The sequence below is a fragment of the Lolium rigidum genome, chromosome 3 (assembly GCF_022539505.1).
Source record: "Lolium rigidum isolate FL_2022 chromosome 3, APGP_CSIRO_Lrig_0.1, whole genome shotgun sequence".
Classification (NCBI taxonomy): Eukaryota; Viridiplantae; Streptophyta; class Magnoliopsida; order Poales; family Poaceae; genus Lolium; species Lolium rigidum.
The window spans coordinates 195,089,092-195,109,673 of record NC_061510.1 but is presented as its reverse complement, the minus strand read 5'-3'; the positions used below and the strand labels follow the sequence as shown (position 1 = coordinate 195,109,673).

General features: G+C 47.6%; 1 protein-coding gene across 2 annotated transcripts; it reads right to left on the bottom strand.

The window, feature by feature from the left end:
* Positions 1 to 1,645: 1,645 nt before the first annotated feature.
* Positions 1,646 to 18,186, bottom strand: LOC124702853 (coiled-coil domain-containing protein SCD2-like). 2 transcript variants are annotated; one of them, XM_047235025.1, is made up of 17 exons: positions 17,800 to 18,186; positions 6,869 to 7,008; positions 6,287 to 6,365; positions 6,091 to 6,132; positions 5,917 to 5,979; positions 4,558 to 4,607; positions 4,452 to 4,479; positions 4,039 to 4,113; positions 3,831 to 3,941; positions 3,675 to 3,735; positions 3,299 to 3,415; positions 3,092 to 3,213; positions 2,936 to 3,005; positions 2,729 to 2,770; positions 2,524 to 2,564; positions 2,281 to 2,407; positions 1,646 to 2,098 (listed from the first exon to the last, which is right to left on the bottom strand). In XM_047235025.1, exons 1-17 carry the CDS (start codon positions 18,169 to 18,171, stop codon positions 1,956 to 1,958), a joined length of 1,683 nt encoding a protein of 560 aa, XP_047090981.1. In that variant the 5' UTR covers positions 18,172 to 18,186; the 3' UTR covers positions 1,646 to 1,955. The 2 variants fall into 2 exon arrangements, with proteins under 2 accessions (XP_047090981.1, XP_047090982.1); XM_047235026.1 differs by lacking the exon at positions 4,039 to 4,113.
* Positions 18,187 to 20,582: the final 2,396 nt, after the last annotated feature.

Here is a 20,582-nt window from a genome sequence, read left to right as displayed (position 1 = left end):
AATTACATGAAACTAGACGAACACACGCGAAGTCAAAACTTTATCGCCAAGGTTGCGGGTCGCACCCTCTAAACTATTCTCTTTATTTTTTCTGATTTTCTCAACTGAACTCACGGTACAATCTTACGACCGACCCGGCCATGTATATATACACGCTTGAAGACTTCCTGAGACGCGCGTGAGACCCTCCACGCGCCGCCGCCCCTCCACCCTCCCAGCATCGGCGCCCGCTCTCCCTGCGCCGCCGCACCTCCACCTCCACCACCGACCCCTCCCACCCCCTCTCCTCCTCCCCACCCGACCTTCGCCCCAGGTCGTCTCGCGCAAGGCAGCTCTGGGCGACGACCCAAACCATAGAAGAAGGTGGCCGATCTCCTTCCACCTAGCCGTTGTCGTCGTCGGGGTCGGCAGTGGCGGTCGCGCCCGGTTGCCAAAGGCAAGGGCGCTGGTGGCGCGCCCATGGACTCCCCATCGCGCGGAGGCGGGGTCTTTTAGGGGCGGCGACGGTGGACGGCGGGTCTGGTGGCGGTGGCCTTCGGCTACATCACCTGGATCATGGCGGGGGACGTGGTGTTGTGGCGGATCTCGGCGGGGATGAAGGGTGGCAGTGAGATCGGGCGGCGGTGGCAAGGTACATGGTCGCCCGGCGGCAATGAGGCTCGGCCACGTTTTCTGGCGGGCATCAGCCGGCCGTCTCCGCGTCATGGGCGTGCATAGCCGCTATCCCGACGGCTGCGGGCCTCCACCGGCCTGGTTGGAGGAGGAAGATGGACCACGGTTCCAAGCCATGGCGGCGACATGGGGCCGGCCGTTCCAGCTTTCATGGTGGTGGTACTAGTGTTCTTCTTTCGCAAAGATGAAGACGTTCGGGATGCCGATCTTTCTTCATCTAGCCAGAGTGATGAGTTCCAGACGGCTCTGACAATGAATGAAACAGTGCATCTTTTGCCTAGAGTTCACACGATCGGGTGGTATTTGGTCGCGCGCACCCATGCTTTTATTCCGACCGTTTGGTTCCGGAGGGAGCGGCGTGAAGCTCTGTTCTTTGTTGACATCAAGAGACTTTTGGTCCATGGTGAAGTCAGAAGCGGAGAATATCATGAAGGCGGGACTGGGGGATTAGCTAAAGAAGGTTCAAGTCTCCGCGATGTTGAGGAACTTGCTTGGTGTTCTGTGATTCGTAGCAGTGGTATGAAAGTGGGGGCGGCAGCACATGTGAAGTTTAGAGTCCTACCTTTCAGGGTGAAAACCTAAGATCTTTGATCGGGCGACGACGGCACGGGTGCACTGTTCCCTTCTTGGAGGCGTCGCTTTTGGAGAGTTTGTATTTTATATGTTGTCTTGCTGGTGGATGTATTGCTGTTGCTAGGCCTGGGATACTGTAGCAGGACTTTTATTTCTTAGTTTTCTTTTCTCTTTTTTGGCTGTGTGCATCCGTACTGCTATTAGGGTGTTGGGTTGTTGCAGAGGCTAGGTGTAATTGGTATCTTTTGATATTAATTTATTCCCTTTATCAAAAAAAAATACACGGCCAACAAGCCACGACTCGAGTCCTAAACTGACTCTTGAATTTTAATACGACTAGGGCAGATTATTTCTAACAGTCACACGATGGCAAAGTTAGCTTTCTGCTAATTCGGCCAGATTGACAATAAGCAGCAAAAAGAATCTTGATTCACACAAAAATGACAGCAAATGTGATGGGTAATAATGTGCAGTGACTATTCCAGCTATCTGTTAGGCCAGCTGATTGCTGAAAGTACATCCCTATGTTTAATCACCATTTTTTTTTCAGTGAACTGTTCAGGAGTTGGAACTCTGAAGTCTTGAACTCCAAACCAAAACTAAAAACATATTTCTAATGTCCTGTGGTTTCTGTAGAGTACACAGGTGGCGTGCCACTGAGATGAATGGGAGCGATCCATGGTGACCGCTGGTTGAGAATTTTGAGTCTCCTAGGTCAGATCATCCTCGGCATCTGACAATTCACCCTTGGCATCAGATAATTCACCTTTGGCCGCGTTCACCTCCTGGCGGGAGAATTCCCACAGTAGTTGTTCGATTCCAAGCTTCCTCAGCTCATGTGTACCTTGCTCAACTGTAACAAAATGTATTTCAAGAGTGGGAAAAACGGAATGCACATTGGAAGAAATGTATGGCTTAATTATGCTAAGTCATCACATTTGGAACGGCGCAATTTGTGCCAGTCTGCATGTTTTGTAGCAAATGAACAAACAAAATTTGCTTAAGTCAGCAATGTATAACCAGTTAAGCACATACCATCTACAGCATCATGTGAAGTTGGTTGCTGCTCATGTCGATCGATCCACATCTGCAACCGTTCCTCCGCGATATCTTCTTCGACATTATGGGTTTTAGCCCTTCTCCAGAAATAGATGAGCCAAGCCTGAGTAATACCAAAGCGAAGGGTCACCTCAATGGGATAAGAAATACATCATATACTTATGAATAAAAAAATATGCCTTATATTATTAAACGGAGGGTACATAATTCAATAGATACCTGCTTGAACAATACATCTTCCTCTTCCTCCTTGCTTAGGTCTGCAAAACCAGAATTAAGTTAGGCAAATGATAAGAAAATTGTGAAATGTACCATATGAAAATAATAACATAGCTTTGTGCAATCGGTAACTACTGAAAAAATAGTAAAATCATGTAGCTAACTATATCTAGACAGAAGAAAATAAAGATAAAGATGATTGTACCAAATGCTTCAATGAATTTTTCATCACCGGATGATTTAATATCTGCAATAAAAAATAGACATGTGTTAGCCTCTCTGATGTGCAACGAAGAAATTAAGATAAACTAATGCACAATAATTAAAGAATTAAACCTAAAATATTTATAATTAAAATTTAAGTAATTACATAGTCAATAACAAGAAGAAAAATCTACTGCAACTAAGAGACCTGGATCTGATAGCTCCGCGACATTAGGACGATGGAGTTGAGCAAGAGCAATAAGCACAGCATCCTCAACCTTATAATTTGGAACAAACAGTGTCAGAGTTCGGAACAGCGAACACGAAATAGGAATATCGGCTTCCAATGAAATAACATAAGCACCTTTAAAAGGGCAAGCTCTTTAAGTCCTTTATCAACAGCAAGCATTGTTTCTATGTTGCCTTCTCCTGCCGTGACATTCAAATCATGAACAAGCATGTCTGTTTCTTCCAAACCAGTATTCCCTGTTACAGTTTTACACAATATAACAGGGAACAGTTAGATATTTAATACTTCAAAGTTTGAACAGTCAGAAGATCGATAACTTGCCACTATGATGAGATCCATTCTTAGCTCTACGTCCAGCAGATGTCACATACTCAAGGGGAAGAGGAGCATACGAAGACCAGTATTCATATTTTGACATAGAGATGTCTGGATAGATGCCTGAAGAATTACAAGATTCAACTTTGAATTTGCAGAAATAGATTGGCAACTAAAAAATGGGAGTGAAGTTACTGTTTTCTGATGAGAGTTAAGAAACACAGAAAAGAGCACCAAAATTATGTGAACACTCGTATTTCAAATCCCCATATGTCACGTTACCAGCATTGAATTTAAGGAACTAATTGCATAGAGAATATCCCTCCTTCGGAATCTTTGTCTTTATTCAACAATAATTGGTAAGGCCCTAACGATAACTTACCATATTGAACTGCCAAGCCCCAGTAACGGGCAAGCCAACATCTCTTCATAACAACTTCTTCCTACACATCACGCACTTTAAATTAGTATTTTCACAAAAAAACATGGATCTCTCTGCAAGTTTGCATCTTTTGATTGAAAGGCAAAGGAAAGTAACCATTTCTTCTTTGCTCAGAATCATCCTGTGTGTCATTGTGCGCAAGGCTTTCATTTCAGATTCGGCTTCATTGAGTTTCCGCTCAGCAACTGATGCCTTTTCACTTGCAGACTAGAAGAGAGAACAATAATTGACCAAATATCTTTGTTAAAAAAACAAATTGACAAAAATTGATACTACTTTTGTTAGTAGGTTTATTATACTTTACCTGGAGTTGTTGTTTTAGAGTGGCGATTTCCTCACTTTTATCATTCTTGGATATAAGCGCTTTCCTTATTTCTTGCTGTTTTTATTTTATGAAATCACATGTATCAATATCATGTTCATGCATAACATCCAGCAGGCAAACAGTAGCAATATGACTAACAAAAATAGTGTATTTCTATGCTCCAACTGAAGTGCATGCAGGTGCGTATACATTTACATTGCATTAATGTAGCGAAAATTACCATGCCAGTTTGTCCAGTGAAAATATGACCGTGGTGCACTATTCATCACAGTTGGACTATCGATGCCAATGTTATTTAACAACTTCCCAAAAATACCAATGGACTATTCAGTAGAAAACATGTAACTATGCAAAACCCCATTCAAATAAACTATGCAAAGCAAAGACTGTACCTCCTTTCTCACTAGCATCTCCTCTCTCCTGCATTAAAGTCAGAAATCGTCAATAATGTGGCAGGTGAGCTAACATGCAAGAGGACCCAATTATACTCATGGTTACCTTTTCATAAGCTTGACTTCCATAGATAACCCATCACCAAGATTAGCAACCTGAACATATTAACAAAAAAACTGTGATCGATATGACATGTGATTGTCATTATCTACTTGCACTGGTAATATTAGTTTATTACTTTTCATACACCAAGTCAGCTAACCAGTTCCACGACCAAATGAACCCCTTGAAATGTACATATGAAGTTAAGTTTAATCTTGAAAAAGATGAAACAAACCAAGCTTAAGGGTGAGAAGCACTAAGTTTATTCATAGTAGGATGTAGCCCATCCCATGGCCAAGACTCCCTCAAGACCAACAAGTCCCCCAAGTGGACCAAATGACTCGAGCTAAAGCCAAAGCTCTCCAACAAGAGGTGAACTCCCTCCTATCTACATGTGACTTTGATACCCCATTGGATGGTATACTTCATTCTGATACCCTATGAGTCATCAGGTACAACCCTCAAGGACTACCACCATGGCATGGAGCCAAGGATCCGAGACCGGAAGTATGGACAAAAGAGAAGATGATCTGAAACTCCAGGAGCCGGTACTACCACCCCCGAGCCCGGTACTACCGGTCATGGTCGTCGCGACGCCTCCGGACGCCTCCCAGGAAGACCCTGGAGCGGTACTATTGCCTGAGCTACTGTCCGACATCGGCAGCGGTACTACCGCCCCAGGTAGTAGCCAGGTACCGCCTGAGGGTGGCAAGCACGCAGAACATGGATAGGTACCTCAACCGGTACGAAGTCAACGCCAATATAGCCTAAGCAGTACTGCCACCAGCTACCTTTCCGTTGCTGGCCAATATAAGGACCCCTGCCCCCATTTGTAAACCCTAGAATTGATGATGAATTAGGTCTGGCCTACGCCTCTACCTCCTATGTGGGAAAACCCTCTCATAACTAATACTTGTGAGTTGTATCAAGGCTCATCCCTATCAAAGATCTTTCCTCTTTGCTGAACTTTACCTTGGTTGATCTCTTGTTTGCAATTCTACCTTTTGGGTCTTTTGCTTGTAACTCTATCAACTTTTGTTCTCTTTACCATTCTAGGATTCTAACTTTGGTTTGGCAATCTCCTTTTGGGATTTTTACCGAAAGGTCTCGTCCCGCAAACTCTATCGAGTTAGTGTTTCTGACAATGAGAACAACTGGAATTGCGTGTATGCTTTGTATCCGATCCCATTTCCGTGTTTTTCGTGTTCATCCACCACACCCACGAATTCCCCACTTTGAGGTAAATCCGCGAGATCGGGCCACCCCACATGGTTTAGCCCACATCACTATATATATGTACAGAATTAGAAAATATAATCTTGGTAGGGTCATGGTGCATGTAAGAATAAGTAAACAACTTACTTGCTTCTCAAGCTCCTTTGTTCGTGCATCAGATTGTCTGAATTTCTCTTCTGCGAGTCCAAGCTAAATTTGGGAAAACAACTGTATTATCACTAGTGCCGTACACAAGGAAGACACTTCCTCTTCACCTATTTCATTGAATTGATCACAGCACATGCAAGAGTTGTAACACACCTTTTCCAAAAGATTCACATTTTCATCTTTGAGCATCTCAACCTGAAAAAGAGAAGTAACCACAATCTGATGTAAGCCTCATTCGAATTAAGTTACTGTGTTATTATTCACGAACATTTCATTATATAAACAATAGTTACACGGTGTAGTGTCCAACTCATAGTGTGAGCTGAAAACAACAAAGTTGAGGGAGAACCTCTTCTGTTAGTGTTGAACTGTCATGTGAGTCCCTTGATCTTGCGGACTGCGCAAAAGTAGGATCTGGATAGATTGTCCTACAAAGTATTCCAATATAAATTTATTAACCTTGATTACAGCAGTACGTTGTCAATTTATATATACAAGTATACTTGACTTTAACTTTGTTACAGATGAACGATCTTGACATAGTGAACATTATTCTGACAATAACAGCCATATGTAATTATTCCAACAATAGCAACAATATGTAAGAGTACTTTGGGTGAGGCATGTTGTGTAACATTTCAATGCAATAAAAGAGATACAGGGGCTGTGGTGGTCACAACAACATAAATTCGACGCACACAGTATGCTCGTGCTTAAAACATCAAAGATACATAAACATGTACTATTTTTCGAGCCAATTTGGTAGACAATATGGTGGTATCAGATAACGTTTTTACAGTGTCACATTTTACTCTCCCGTACAAGGTTGCTACAATCAGTACCGCAAATAAATTAGCAGAAGAAGAAAATAAATTGTAAGACACTAAAATGCCAAGAAAATAAAATTATCTCAAAAAATATATTCACTTACCTTCTTTCCCTAGGTGTCCCATTGGGCACCTCCACAGCTTGTAGAGGCCTCACATTAGCCCCAACAGGTGGTGCAAAACTCGACCTTCCTGCTGATTGTGGGCGGTTTGCTGCACCTGAGTCCACACCGTTCCGACCTAACTAGGTAAACAAGGAAAAATATAATAAGTCAGCCATTTCATAGAACTGAAAACAGGAAAAACACATCGTTCTTCATTTCTTCAATTATGGTAACCATATTATCATGCACATGCATCAACACTTAATATATTTTGAAGACATTAGAAACTCAGACCAACTTTGTTACTGATTTTCTTTTTCACCATTCAGCATGAAGCACAACAAGCTTTAATTGTACCAACAAGAAGCATCAAATAGCGCAACACCATGAAAATATAACTGACTAACTACAGTTCCTGTTATCGAGAACCAAAAACATTAGGCAATGAACAGTATATCTGCAGAGCAATCCGTTAACCAGACACCACTTAGATTCCAATGCACTTTGTCCACTTTTAACAATGAAATCTTTGTCGAAAAAAAACAACTAAATGTTCCATTACCTGATGGTGCCGCACTAGAATAAAATCGCCCTAGTTGTTTTGTTTTATGAAGGAAATGGAAAATATGTTAGTTTCAGAACCAGCGGACGGAGCAGAAGTGCAGAACACATTTTAACCAAATTTGAGCAGAATGATTCATACTAGATTCTAAACCGAAGAAATTGCTTAGATTAACGAAAGAAAGCTATAATCGTTGACATTACTTATGGCCGGCGAGTTGCTCCTGCTGCGGCTTCCGGTGACTATTGCCTCCAGCGGCTTTGGCAACGCATGGTTGACATTACTTATGGCCGGTGAGTTGCTCCTGCTGTGGCTTCCGGTGACTGTTGCCTCCAGCGGCTTTGGCAATGCATCGTTGACATTAATTATGGCCGGTGAGTTGCTCCTGCTACTGCCTCCGGTGACTAGTGCCTCCAGCGGCTTTGGAGGCGCCATCGCCTCCTCCTCTCCATCCTCGCTCCCTTGGCTGCTAGGCCAGCTCTCCACTTGGGCCTCCACCTCCACCGCCGTCTCAGCTACATTCGCATTTACAACGTCCTCCGCACTGCTCCCCCGCCTTGACCGTCGGCTCGATGGCCTCGCAGCCAGCGCCTCCTTCTCCGGTGTCGCTTCCACCACGCGCCTATTCGCGCTAGAACTCCGTCCTCCGCGGGCCAGCTGCTGCAGTGGTGTCACCTCCTCCACCGCCGGCGGAAAGACCGGCTTCACCTCGGCGACCCGCGCGGGAGGCGCGCTGACGCGGGCGCTCTCCCTCCGCATGCCCCGCGGGTCTCTCAGATGCACCGGGGCATCCAGCTCTTCCTCCTCGCCGCGTGATCCTCCGTGCGCACTATCAGGTCGCGCCCTCCAAGGGCCGCCGCGCCGCGATCGCGCGTCGTCCACGTGGCCGATGTCCTCGGTTACGCTTCCCTCACGCCGCAAGCGCGCGGGGACCTCGTCCCTTTCGCCCGCGCCGCGTTGCCGCGGGGCCGCCGGAGGCGTCGCGTTTCGGCGGTAGCGCTGGAGGGTGGGGAGCGGGGCTTCGAGGATGATGCTGAACTCGCCGGCGGCGCCCGCGTGGGCGAGCATCACCTCCTCCATGCGCGCCATCGCCTCCCGAGCCGCTGCTGCGCGCCGGGGATCCGACGCTGCAGCGGGGGTCCTGGCCTCCTCGCAGGGCCGCCGCGCCGGGCCGCGTCCATTGGCGTTAGTTTGGTCGACGCTGCAGCTTTGACTTTAGTTTGACCTTTTCTCTCCCGTCTGTCTGGCGTCTGGGTTGGAGGCTTGGAGCGGAAGGGGAAGCTGGAATTTTGCAGCAAGGCGTGCGCTCATTTGCACTTCACTTTGAGGAGTCGTTTGGAAACCAGGCTTTCATTTCATTTGTAGCATTTTGAAATGAATACATACATTCATTTCATTTACATTGTAATTCCAGAAATGGACACTTGTTTGGTTGTCACAGGAATTGCAAATGACAGCATAATTCAATAGGAAAATGCTAACAATCGTCCGGGGGAACGACGCCTCACGATCCCCCGCCTCCTTTGCACGCCGCGTGTCCAGCCACGCGCCCACGCGGAGAGAAAGCGATGGAGGGCCCACCTTATCGTTTTGCTGCTGTCTTCTCCACGAGCGTCTCCTCTGTCCAGAAAAAAATCTATGAACTAGTCCCCTTCCCCGCGCCTCCCTCACGTACCTCCTCTCTTCTCGCGTACCTCCGGCCGCCGGCGTCGGAGCCTCAGCTACTGAGCCATCCCGCATCTCGGCGCCCTCCTCCACGCGCCACTCCCAGCGGAGCCATGCGCCGGGAACGCCGCCTCTTGGCCAAACATGGCTGCAGTCCGGACGACGACGCGATCCGCCTCCTCGAGGTCTGGATCGACGCGATCCTAGAGGCCCCCCTCCCCTACCCCCGGAGTCCGCCGCGACCCCCCGCTGCTACAAGCAGCCGCCTCCGTTTCTACAAGCAGCCGCCCCAGTTGCTACAAGCAGCCGCCAGCTCTGCTACAACCAGCGGCTGGCTCTGCTACAGATGGCCGTCGGTTCTGCGACAACCTGTCGCCGGCTCTGCTACCACCGGGCTCGAGCTCCTTTTCCACCACCGTTGCTGCAATCAAGAGAAGCACGCATGGCCAGCGCGTGCTGCTGCAGGCAGGCATCTTGCTCCCCCAGTAATCGCCGGTCAGCCATACGGCGGGACCAAGGGAGTGGGGGCTTGCTACACATGGCGGCGGGGTCTGCTACCGACGACGGCCGGGTCTGCTACACACGGCGGCAAGTACTGCTACCGACAACAGGTTCTGCTACCGACGACTCCCGCATCTGCTACACACGGCGGCCCGCATTGCTCCCTACGACGGCCAGCGATACTACCAAAAATTATGGTGCTCCGACGAAGATGCTGCGACCTGCGACCCGCCACCGATGGTGCTACGAGCGGGCGTCGAAGCTCCGGCGACGGGCGAGGCTCACGGTGGAGTGACGGGGTGGTGCTGCACTAATGAAGGCGATGATAGCGAGCGCAACCGCCGCTGCTGAGAGCCGCCACCACCGGTGCTGCGAGCGGGCATAGAATCTCGGCGACGTCTTCTCCGGCAACCGGTAGACGGTGCTCACGGAGGAGCCACGGTCGTGCTGCTGGATGGTGATGGTGGCGAGCGAGGAGGCCAGGATGGGATAGTGCCTGCCTTTCTTCCATGGAGGATATTTTTCTATTCGTTTGTGTGGTGGTATAGGTGGACACGTGTCAGATGCTGGAGGCGGGGGATCGAGGCTCCGATCCCCCGGGGGACGCTCAGCACGCCCCAATTCAATATTGAATTTGTAAATGGCTTCCACAAGAATTGCAAATGACAGGTCTCAGCTTGGAATTGTGTTTACCCATGGTGTCATTTTGCTGGATTTCCTAAATGAAATGATGACCCAATTCTATGACAACCAAACAGCCCACCTATGGAATTCCAAAATGAATTCCAGAATTCCAGGCCCAAATGATGAATACCAAACGACCTCTGAGTAAATTTCCAAGCAAGCCTTCACGAAAAGCCTACGACTACTTTCTCTTTTTTTTTTTGAACAGGAAGGGCCCCGAAGGACCTAGGGCTTCGATTCATCAGCGGTGGAGTTACATATTACAGATAAGGCCAGGATAAAATAGGAAATTACAAGCAAGCCCTTAGAAATTACAGTGAGGACCTCAAGAAGAAATTGAAAAAAGCAATCGGGTCCAGCTCCAGCTTCACCGCTGCAAAGCTCGTCGGAGTCAACCTCTGTGCCGCCGGGGACGAGACCACTTGGGGCACAGCGGTGGGAGCCAACTCCGTCGAGCTTGAAGAACCTCCGAGTCGGCAAAAAAAGCTTGACGGAGGAAGTTGCTGCTCTGAGGACGGCTTGTAGCCGTCGCACGAGGAAGGAGGGGCCGCCCTTCGGCCGTGGGATACGGCGGCAGTGGCGCCGTAGAGATCCTCCGAGGGTCTTGCAGGCGGCCTGTCGCCACCATACAAGGAAGGAGGGGCTGCCTTCCAGCCATAAGATCCGGCGACAGAGGCGCCGTGTAGATCCTCCGAGAAGAAGCCAATCTTCTCTCGCTGCGGATGCAACGACCATCCGAAAACAAGAAGCGAGAAACTTCTTCCTCTCGTCACCACGACGAGGAAGAAGAAGGAGACTTCCACTGCACATCAGGCCACCAGATCCGCCCAGGACGGCCTTATTTATGGAGATCTTCGCCTCCCACCACCGCCTCATCTCCAGCTCCGACCACCGCAGCTCGACGAGGAAGAGAAGGGGAGCAAGGCAGTGCCAGATCTGGCCGATGAGATCTGCCACTTCCCTCCTGGCATGAGCGCCATACGCCATATAGGACAAAAAACGAAACCTAGAACTAACCCTATCTACTCCGGCGCCATCTCCTCTCCATCTCCGGCCGGCTACCCCGGCGGAGAGGAGGAGGGAGAGGCCCGGCGAGAGAGAAGGAGGCCGCAGGAACTGTAGAGGGAGGAGAGCGAGGTGGGGGGGTATGGGGCACGGGACTACTTTCTCTTCTATGCTACTTAAAAAAGAACGAACGTGCCCCCCCCCCGACTGGTGGCTCACCTGAAGCGACCAGAATTCTTGCTGCCGCCGGTCGCCCAACCTGATTTTCCGTTCGCGTGAATGAGAGGATGTAGAGTTCCGCCACCGCTGTCTCTGCCCCTTGCTCCGGCCGTCCCTGGCGATCTGCGAGAACGAGCTTGTCCCGGTCCAGTAGAGATGCGAGGCCAGCCTCCTCACGCGCTCTAATGCACGCACTCAAGGACCCCCACCCCGCCCCCATCCTTCTCCTTCGGGCTGCCATGCCCAGCGCCACTTCCTCCTCCAACGCCATCCATCGACTCCATGATAGCGTACTACTGCGATCCACGCGCCTCTAGATCCAACCATCCTTGGCCTGTCGCGGCCGACATGGATCCCAAGCCAGCTCACTACCGCCATGGTTCCCGGGCTAGCTCACTGGCGCCATGAATCCTAGATATATCACCATGAATCGCGGCCCAATATCCTACCCAACGTTCGTGTTTTCTCTTCTTTTTTATGTAGTACATAGTATCTCGATTTGGTTATCTAATTTGTGTGTGGGTGCTGCAGACCAACTAATGGCCACGCTGCGGAGGGAAGTGGTTGACTCCAAGGATGACATGAGGATGTGTGAGTCTTGTCGATCCTACATGAATTGCGTGGGTATGTTGTTGTAACTGTAAGTTGCCACTGTGACTGGGAGGCGCCTCCCTGCACAGCACCTCATCGCCGACGTGCTCGAGGACCTCCCCTCCACCTCAAGGCCCCCTATTGTCTGAAAATTGCTATTTGTTTTGTGTACTAGCACTGATGCATTCATCACCATGGCGGGGGCTGCTCCCTCGTGTGCTTCTGTCTCCCTTGCCGTGATTTTATTAGTATTCCAAGATTTTCCTTGATGACCTCTCGGTTCCTTGTTCTTCTACGTATTACACTGACCGGTTCTAGATTTTGAGGCTTTCTTAGTTCTCGTGTTTGGCCTAAATGATTGGAGATTTACATCACGACTTGAACAGAAGCACCAAGAGGGAATATTTGGCTATGGATATCTGAAGCTGCACACTCCCATTGGCTGAAACTTGCAGGTAGGCAATGGTTGCTCATCTGTTGTGTACTTGTGTTGTACATTCGTTAGTTCAATATATCATCTAGCGGTACAAGGGATGCTAATAAGAAAATGACTATTGTGTTGGACATTTGTTAGTTCAATACATATGTTGGGTGAGACCTATTGGTGGGCAGTAGCGACTAAACGTGGAGGACCGATATCCCAGTTGTCAGATCATTGTTTGTCCAGATACAACTATATGAAGGCATTACTTTACCCTATACGTTGTTTGACGAAATGTGAGATCATTATGTTCGCAATTCTCGAGTTGCATATATTTATGTTCATGCCTGAATCATGTTAAAGGGCATACACTCAGTTCCGATACTGCTGACAAATCGGATTTCAATATCTTTTCTTTAATTCGAACAAAACCAAGTCGGGATTATGCAGCTATTGGTCCACTGTTTGGAGATTATTGAACTTGTCATAGTATTGAGCACGATGGTAACCAATGCTTGTACATCCTTGATGGAGTATTTAGGTCTATCCAAATATCAATCATGTGTTGCATCTCTGCAGATGGCTTGGTGGTAATAGACTAGAGGCAAAAATTGACCAAGACACTTTTGAAGTAATCCATGTCGCGGGGAGATTCTAAAGGAGTTGCCCATGAATCCAGTCTACGGATTGTCCTTAGGTACAAATATCGACCTAGGGATGACGACATAGGGATGGTAGAGGTGGTGAAGATTAAGAGCTCATGCCCAAGCTGGGCTTCGTGCTAATGCGGGTGGAGTAGGTCGACAGTGGGGAAAGTTGTTGGCATGTTGGAAAGTGTCGTCAACATTTACCTCCTCCAAGTAATATGTGTATGCAGGTGTGGACCTCAGGATACTATGAGGCATACATAGTGGGAGCATTAAGATGTGGACCTCAGTTTGTAGATTTGAGATTGGATTTCTCTTACATTGCCTACTCCAGGAAGTAGTAGGTGTTTGAAGTGTTGTGGCTGCCTTAAAAAAATTCATTGTATTTGTACGATTGTGTAGTTGTGCTTGTGACAAAGTGTTTTGTACACAGATTTTGGACTAAGCAAACACACTATTTTGACAATCACATAAGTGTAAAACCCTCAATTGTGTGACATAGATTTTTGCCTTTTGATCTTGCTCAATTGTATATAGTTAGAGATATCAATTTGCGAAAAGAAATAAGCAATTGCGTCTTGTTCCGATTTGCCTACGAGGCTTTAAAAAATATGCGAACAAGATCTGGTGTTTTGTTGCACAAATATTTAACTTCCTGCATGCGATCAGATAGGTATTTTTCTGTTCTCAAATGTACTACGTGATTTTATTTATAGAAACCAAACTAGCATATTCTTGTGTAATTGTTTTAGAGGGGAGAAAATGAATCTTGATTCACATAAGAACATCGACGTCAAGAGAAACCATGCAGAAAGAGAGAAGGATGGTAGTGATCGTAGCCCGGAAGAAAAGCAAATGTTCAGCATGATATACTTGAAAATCAAGTTCCATTGAGATCACTCTTAATGTGTGTGTTTGCCATATATAGCAATAATTTTATGGTTTTTCTAGATAATTTTTGATAACCCGTGACGATGCATGGGCATTTAACTATTTGAATACAACCACCGCTTTTTCAACTCCATGCCAAACCATACAGCACAACCTGAAGAAACACTTTTCAGAATTCGTGGTTAAGTTTTGTAACTTTTTTAGAATTGTTTACCCGTGCGTTGGCATTTATATAAAATATAAAGGTCGTGAAAATATTTTATTATTGATTATTATATAGTGCATGTCTACATAACATGTTGGGGTATTGTCTTTTTTTCACTTTGCGAAGTGGTGCTGATGTTGAAATGATGTTTCATAAGATATCTTTTCATGTTGAAATGGTGATTAATAAGATATCTTTTGCTTCACATACCGTGGGGAAATTTATGTACATTATAATATAACTGATTTGTTTAAATTTCTTAGTGAGTTATAAATTATATATGTTCATTGAGAAATAATATTTGAGTACCCGGGACAACGCACGGGCATTCGTACCAGTTTTTTCTTTATTTATAAATGTAGGTGAAAAGAGCTGGATGAACTATCAGCGTAGCCACGTAGGCACGTTTGTTAACGGGACGACCTGCTCAGTGTATTTCCACTTGGTCAAATAAGATATTTGTATGCTTCTCCCTACCCCACCCCCAATAATTTTTTTGAAAACAATAGTAAACAAATTTTAAAAATCTGAAATTTTATACAATGAACATGAACAAATGTTCTAACAGCACACGAAAAATCTCCAAGAGATGACGTACTTAGTGGTCTGTGCAAAATATTGTCGTATGTGAAAAAAAAACATTTTTTTGCACGTACCATTAAGTATGTTTTTTTTGTTTTTTGAATTTGTTTGCTATTTTTTCGATGTTTTAATTCAACCAGGAGCATATGAGTTCGGGTTCAGAACTAGGTTTTTTTTCTTCAATTTGACTTGAAAATTATTTGTTTGAAGAAGATCGAATGGATTAGACAAGGTCGCCCCCTCTCTCCCGCTACGGTAGAGAGAGTAGAGATTGTTGAAGCCTCCCGAGATTCCACCAAGTTCGCCAGGGGATCGGGGATTTCTCACCCTCCGGCGGCCACTGCGACGGCGGGAGGACCAGGCCCAGCTGCCCGACGCATAGTGTCCGGGATGTTTGCGGAGACGCAAATCTGGTCCAAATATGCGTCGAGTTTGCATCTCGGCGGGCGCGTCGAGTGACCGCCGAAAATCATGTAGGACCAGCGCGTTAGTGGCAGGGACGCCGCTAACATTCCCGCCAGTGGCCATTCCCAGCGCGAAAAATCAAAGTAGACCGGCGCCAATAGTCCAGGCCATAGCCATGGACGTTCTCGTCGCCACAGCCACCATGGATTCCGAGGGAACCCTCGCAGACGCCGCCCCGGACTCCCCCATAGCCACCACCATAGCTCCAATGGAGGTCGCATCACCGGCCGAATCAAAGTGTGCCGCCAAGCCGGGAAGCTAAGCCGAAGGCGGCAAAAAAGGTGTTGTCCAAGGAGGAGAAAGGCGTCGAGACCGCGAAGCGTCGCGGCCGGCGCAAGAATCTGAAGGAGAGGAATGCAGTGGCCGCCACCGCCCAGCACGTGGAGGCCACTGCCCACATCGCGTGGCTGATGCAGCTAAAAGCCGGCGCACAAGTAGGTCTCCATCCGAGCATAGCGGAGACAATGCTCCTCGTCAAGCAAGAGAGGATCGTCGGCGTCGCTCCCCCGACCTCGTCGGTGAGCTCGGTAAGTTCCCAGCTGCATCCTGGAACGCCTGCACCCTCGCAGGTCCACACGGCGTCGTGGTTCGCCTTCGGCGCCGGTGCACTTCAATGGGTCGCCGGTTCCCGACTTAAACCGGACGCCGAGGAACGGTGACTCGTGCCCAAGCGCGATAGAGAACGCCTGATATGTTGCGTCATTGTCAAGCACCATGGCCTCCTTTTGGACTATATTTGTTGTTCTGGTCATGTTGTGCCCCTTTTTAGACTCCATTTTGTATCGTTACCATGTGCAGAATATGATGAACTTATTTGAGTCCTTAATTTGAGCCAATATGATGGCCATATTTTCGCGCAATTTGATTGTTTCAGCTGTTTTCAGATATTTCTGAAAAATAAATGATTCGCTCGGAATACATCGGGTCGCTGGAGCCATCCAACGCAAACGAACGCATGACCATTTTGGCATTAGCAAGTCGATGCAAACGGATACGCGCGGATATTTATCTGAAATTGGTTGGCATGTTGGAGATGCCCTTTGCCCTTGTTGCTTGTCCCCGCGTTGGGTTGCGTCATTTCCCCAGCTTTGGTCGGCGGATCTTTGCCTCTTAAACAAAGCTAAAAGGTCAGAGTGTAAGAGGACGGGCATTAATTAGGCGGGTTGACTATGCATGTACACGCAGAGGCCGTCCACCAGACCACCTGGGGATTCCCACTAATTAGCTTTTCGATTCCCTAAGTTACTTGCTAAGACTAGCCACAGTGGGAGTATCATAAGTAGTATCATGCATGCCATGTTGGCAAAAATCTGATGTGGCACACCAATTAATGAGGTGAGAGATGAGAGTGGTATCATAATATGATACCGTATCATAGCACATAAAACTAGAAAACTTAATGGCAAACACATCATGTACACACATTTGTATTGAGATTCTACAAAACATTAAATATGATGATACTATGATACAATCTTATGATACTATGCATTGTGGGGTTAGTATCATAAATTAGTATCATGTGCATGATACTAGTGTATGATACTTCTCATTGTGACTAGTCTAAGTCCTGGCTAATTATATTTTCCGGTATACTGCCGCCGGTGTTTTTTTTTTTCTTTTTGAAGTGTACTGCCGCCGGTGTTGATCAAGCTCCAATTTCGCCGGCCAAAATGCAATCGTTCAGCAGGGATCGAGTTGCCTATCCTCTCACCCCTCACATAGTAGGAGTGAGTCGAGTAACCAGTAACCGTTTCCATTTCTTGATCAATATAAATACGAGTTTTTTGTGCGAAAAGTCTCTTTGACACATGAGCTCCAGTGATCCTAGTACTATTTGAAAAACATATTTCTGTAATTCCAAAAAATCAGAAATTAAATGCCTACATATTTATAAATATTCCGAAGGTATGCTTTAAATTTCGGATGAAAATATTTTGTATTTTGAGCCATACGAAAATGACAAATTTCTGACAAAAATCTAAAATTTCCATCCCTACAAATTTGTTATTTTTCCTGAGCTCAAAATACATGGAAATTTTTACCAAAAATTTACACGAGTATTCAGAACATGTGTATGTATTTGTGAAATAAAATTTATAATTTTTTTAAACACATAACTATAATTTTTAAATATTACAAAAATCAGGAGCAATGGCACCTGGGTGCACCAAATCTGCTCTCCCTTTTGTGTCATTCTTTCGACAAAGATGGCACATACTTAGACTACAAATTTCAAGTGCACGCAGCACGCTAACACGGTTCGAGTGATCGAGCTGCCTACAACTCTGTCATAAGAACGATCCCGAGCGCACAAGACAAGCATGTGTTTAAATTTCGCTTATTTTCCTTTAGCGAATAGATTGGTTACATTCCGCGTAGTACTGTACTATTACCACCAAATTAACTCGATAAAATTGAAACACATGCTAGTATTACGATACTCTACCATGGCTGGAAAAGATATTGAAGTGATTAGCAGTAAACGCATACCTTGGGCAACGCGAAACCGAAGTACTTGTCCTTGACGACGCCGCCGGCGCTCCGGCCGCCGTACCCGTGCAAGGGGCTGCGGCCACCGTCGTGCCGCCCGTTAGTAGCTCCGCCGGCCACCTGATCTCCGACGTCGTATCCGTACCCGTTCTCGTAGTCGTCCTCCTCCGCGGCGGCGACCCGCGTGCCCGGGCGCGCCATGACATGCGCCAGCGCGGCCGCGGCTCGAGCCTTGGACCGCGCGGCCAGCGGGTGCACTGGCGACGGCTCGGGATGAACGAGGGGATGTGCCGGGGACGCTGGAGCGGAGTAGATCCCCGCCCCCGAGCGCCGGCGGCCGTACGTCGGGCTCCCTGTCCGCCGCCAGTCCATCACTACCTGCCGCGTTCGTCGGCTTACGGAAGGGAGGGTGTCTTTTGTGTGTACGAGAAACGGAGAGAATACTCGAAGAGAAGTATGGTTAAGCGTAAGAGAGATGTGAAGTATGGTAGCGTCAGATCTGGAAAGCATAAACAAGTCCAAGCCTCAAAGGCGTATAACAGTGGCCTTGCTCAAGCGTTTGCCAAGGCAACCCAGATTTTCCGGTAAACGGCGCTATGGACAGACAAAGTGATAGGGATTTGGTGCACATGGCACCAGTGCTCCCTCCATTTTTAGATTTTTAATTTTTTAAAAATCTCACACTTCTATTTGTTCAAAAATTATGACGTTAAATATGTTACATCCATACTGTACATATCTATCTATATATTTAATACCATAATTTATAGAAACATAGAAATGTGAGATTTTAAAATTTTCGAAAATCTAAAATTGGAGGGAGCACTGGTGCCCATGTGTTAAAGACACTTTTTGGAGACAAAGCTACTCCCTCCGATCCGAAAAAACTGTTGGATGCTTAATACAGTTAACGTTTTACACTTAAGCCCTGGAAAAAGGTGTCTGACTCCGTGTTCTGGCCGGCCGGATCGATTGTTCGCCCGCCTCTGTGTTGGCTGGCTGGATCGATCGATCGATTGCTCGCCTCCGCGCTGGAGGGCCGGGTCGATTCACTCGCCTACCTCCGTGTTGGCCTCCGCGTTCTAGCCGGCCCGAACGATCGCTCGCTCGCCTCCGCGTTCCGGCTGGCCAGATCGAGTTCTTGCTCGCTCGCCTCCTCCGGCCAGCTCTTCCTCGTCAGATCGTCGGCGCGTGCGGATGAATGCGCACTCGGTCCAGCTAGCTCGTCGCGACGCTGCGGGTCTCCTCCTACCTGTGGGCCCCGCCGCTGTTCTAATCCTGGAGTGTTAGGGGATAAGGGAGCACAGCAAGAGAGGCGAGCGGTTGCGGGTGAGATGATGCGGGCCATCCCACGATAGGGGAGAAGTGCGGGTTGATAAACAACAAGCTCGTGGGTTATTTTGCAAAATCACCATTCCGACATTTTTTTAGGATCAGAGGGAGTAGAAAAAATATCTATCTCTATCTATTTTTACCTACCAATCTCTACTAATAAGTTACGGATTAGTGGTGTTGGTAGGTCAAAAAAATCGAAACAAATTTTCGTCCGTCAAATTAAATAACCGTGATCGTCCTTCAGTCTACAAACCAGAGCCTCCACTTCGTACGTCAAAAAACCTATAGTTGTCTACAAACCAGAGCCTCCACTTCGTACGTAAAAAAAAAAACTATAGTTTAATCGGATCAGCCTACATAAAAAAAACGGTTATTCCGTCCGCGCATGCTTCCTATTCAACTTTCAACCTCTGATAAATCGCCAGCAAAAAGACCGATAGGAGCGGCCAAAGAAACCGGATCTGGGACCACCTTCGTGCGAGAGTCCAGATTGAATCGATGACAGATCCTTCCTATGTTCGGTATTATTTTCCCAGAGCGTCAAGCGTGGCCTACTCGAATTATACAGGAAGTTCAAAACAAAAAAAACTCGAATTATACAGGGACCGAGCCAGCATCATGGGCGGAGCCGGGGCCCGGCGAGCCCGATCTGCGTTGCCTCTTGGTATTGATACTTTCGCTAGACAAGCCGAGTACTAGGGCAACGTTGTTCCGGGCAAGTCTTCAGAATATACTTTCGCTAGACAAGCCGAGTACTAGGGCAACGTTGTTCCGGGCAAGTCTTCAGAGTATAGCTCAGCGGTCGGATTCGTTATGGAGGTCCCGGTGCGCCTCTACACTGGTTGGACGAGATGTGCTGCACGTGTTTGTGTAGCTGCAAGATCGATCAAACTTCTTATCTACTAAGTACAAATGTACAATACATCGAACAAGCACACCCAGTCTGGCCCAGCATCACGTATAAACATACAGGAAGGCTATGGTGGTGTTCACATAGAAGGAATCCGACGTGAGTTCGGAAATTCAGAGGTGATCACCATGGTAGTGTCCGTCACCGTCTTGATCGTGGACCTCTTCGTGCCGACGCCCACGGCATGGCCTCGGTACTAGCCGCTACCTCCACCACGCCTAACCAAGATCGGATGCCGGCCTCGATACTGGCCGCTACTGCCGCCGACGCCACTCCACCCCTGGCCACGGTCGCACGAATCCGTCCTCTTCTGGATCCTCACATCGCACCGTCGCCCACTCCTTGACGATTCCCCGCCACCGGACGCACAGGGTCGGAAATGGAGAGCGTCCAGTGGCAAGCAGTTGGCCGGTAGCGAGCTTGGCACGAGTGCACGGGTGAGCTGGGGGGAAGCGTAGGAGCGGCTCGGACCCGGTTGGAGCAGCAGCATGAGACGGGGCTGCTGGATGAGGTCGGCGGCAGGAATCGATTGAGGGAG

Bases quoted from the DNA above. Each gene is read 5' to 3' on its own strand.
- LOC124702853 (XM_047235025.1), bottom strand. From the start codon at position 18,171: ATGGACTGGCGGCGGACAGGGAGCCCGACGTACGGCCGCCGGCGCTCG. The intron at 6,133-6,286 runs GTTCTCCCTCAA...TCTCTTTTTCAG, and splicing joins GTTCAACACTAACAGAAGAG to GTTGAGATGCTCAAAGATGA. The intron at 3,942-4,038 runs GTAAAGTATAAT...TCTCTCTTCTAG, and splicing joins CTCTAAAACAACAACTCCAG to TCTGCAAGTGAAAAGGCATC.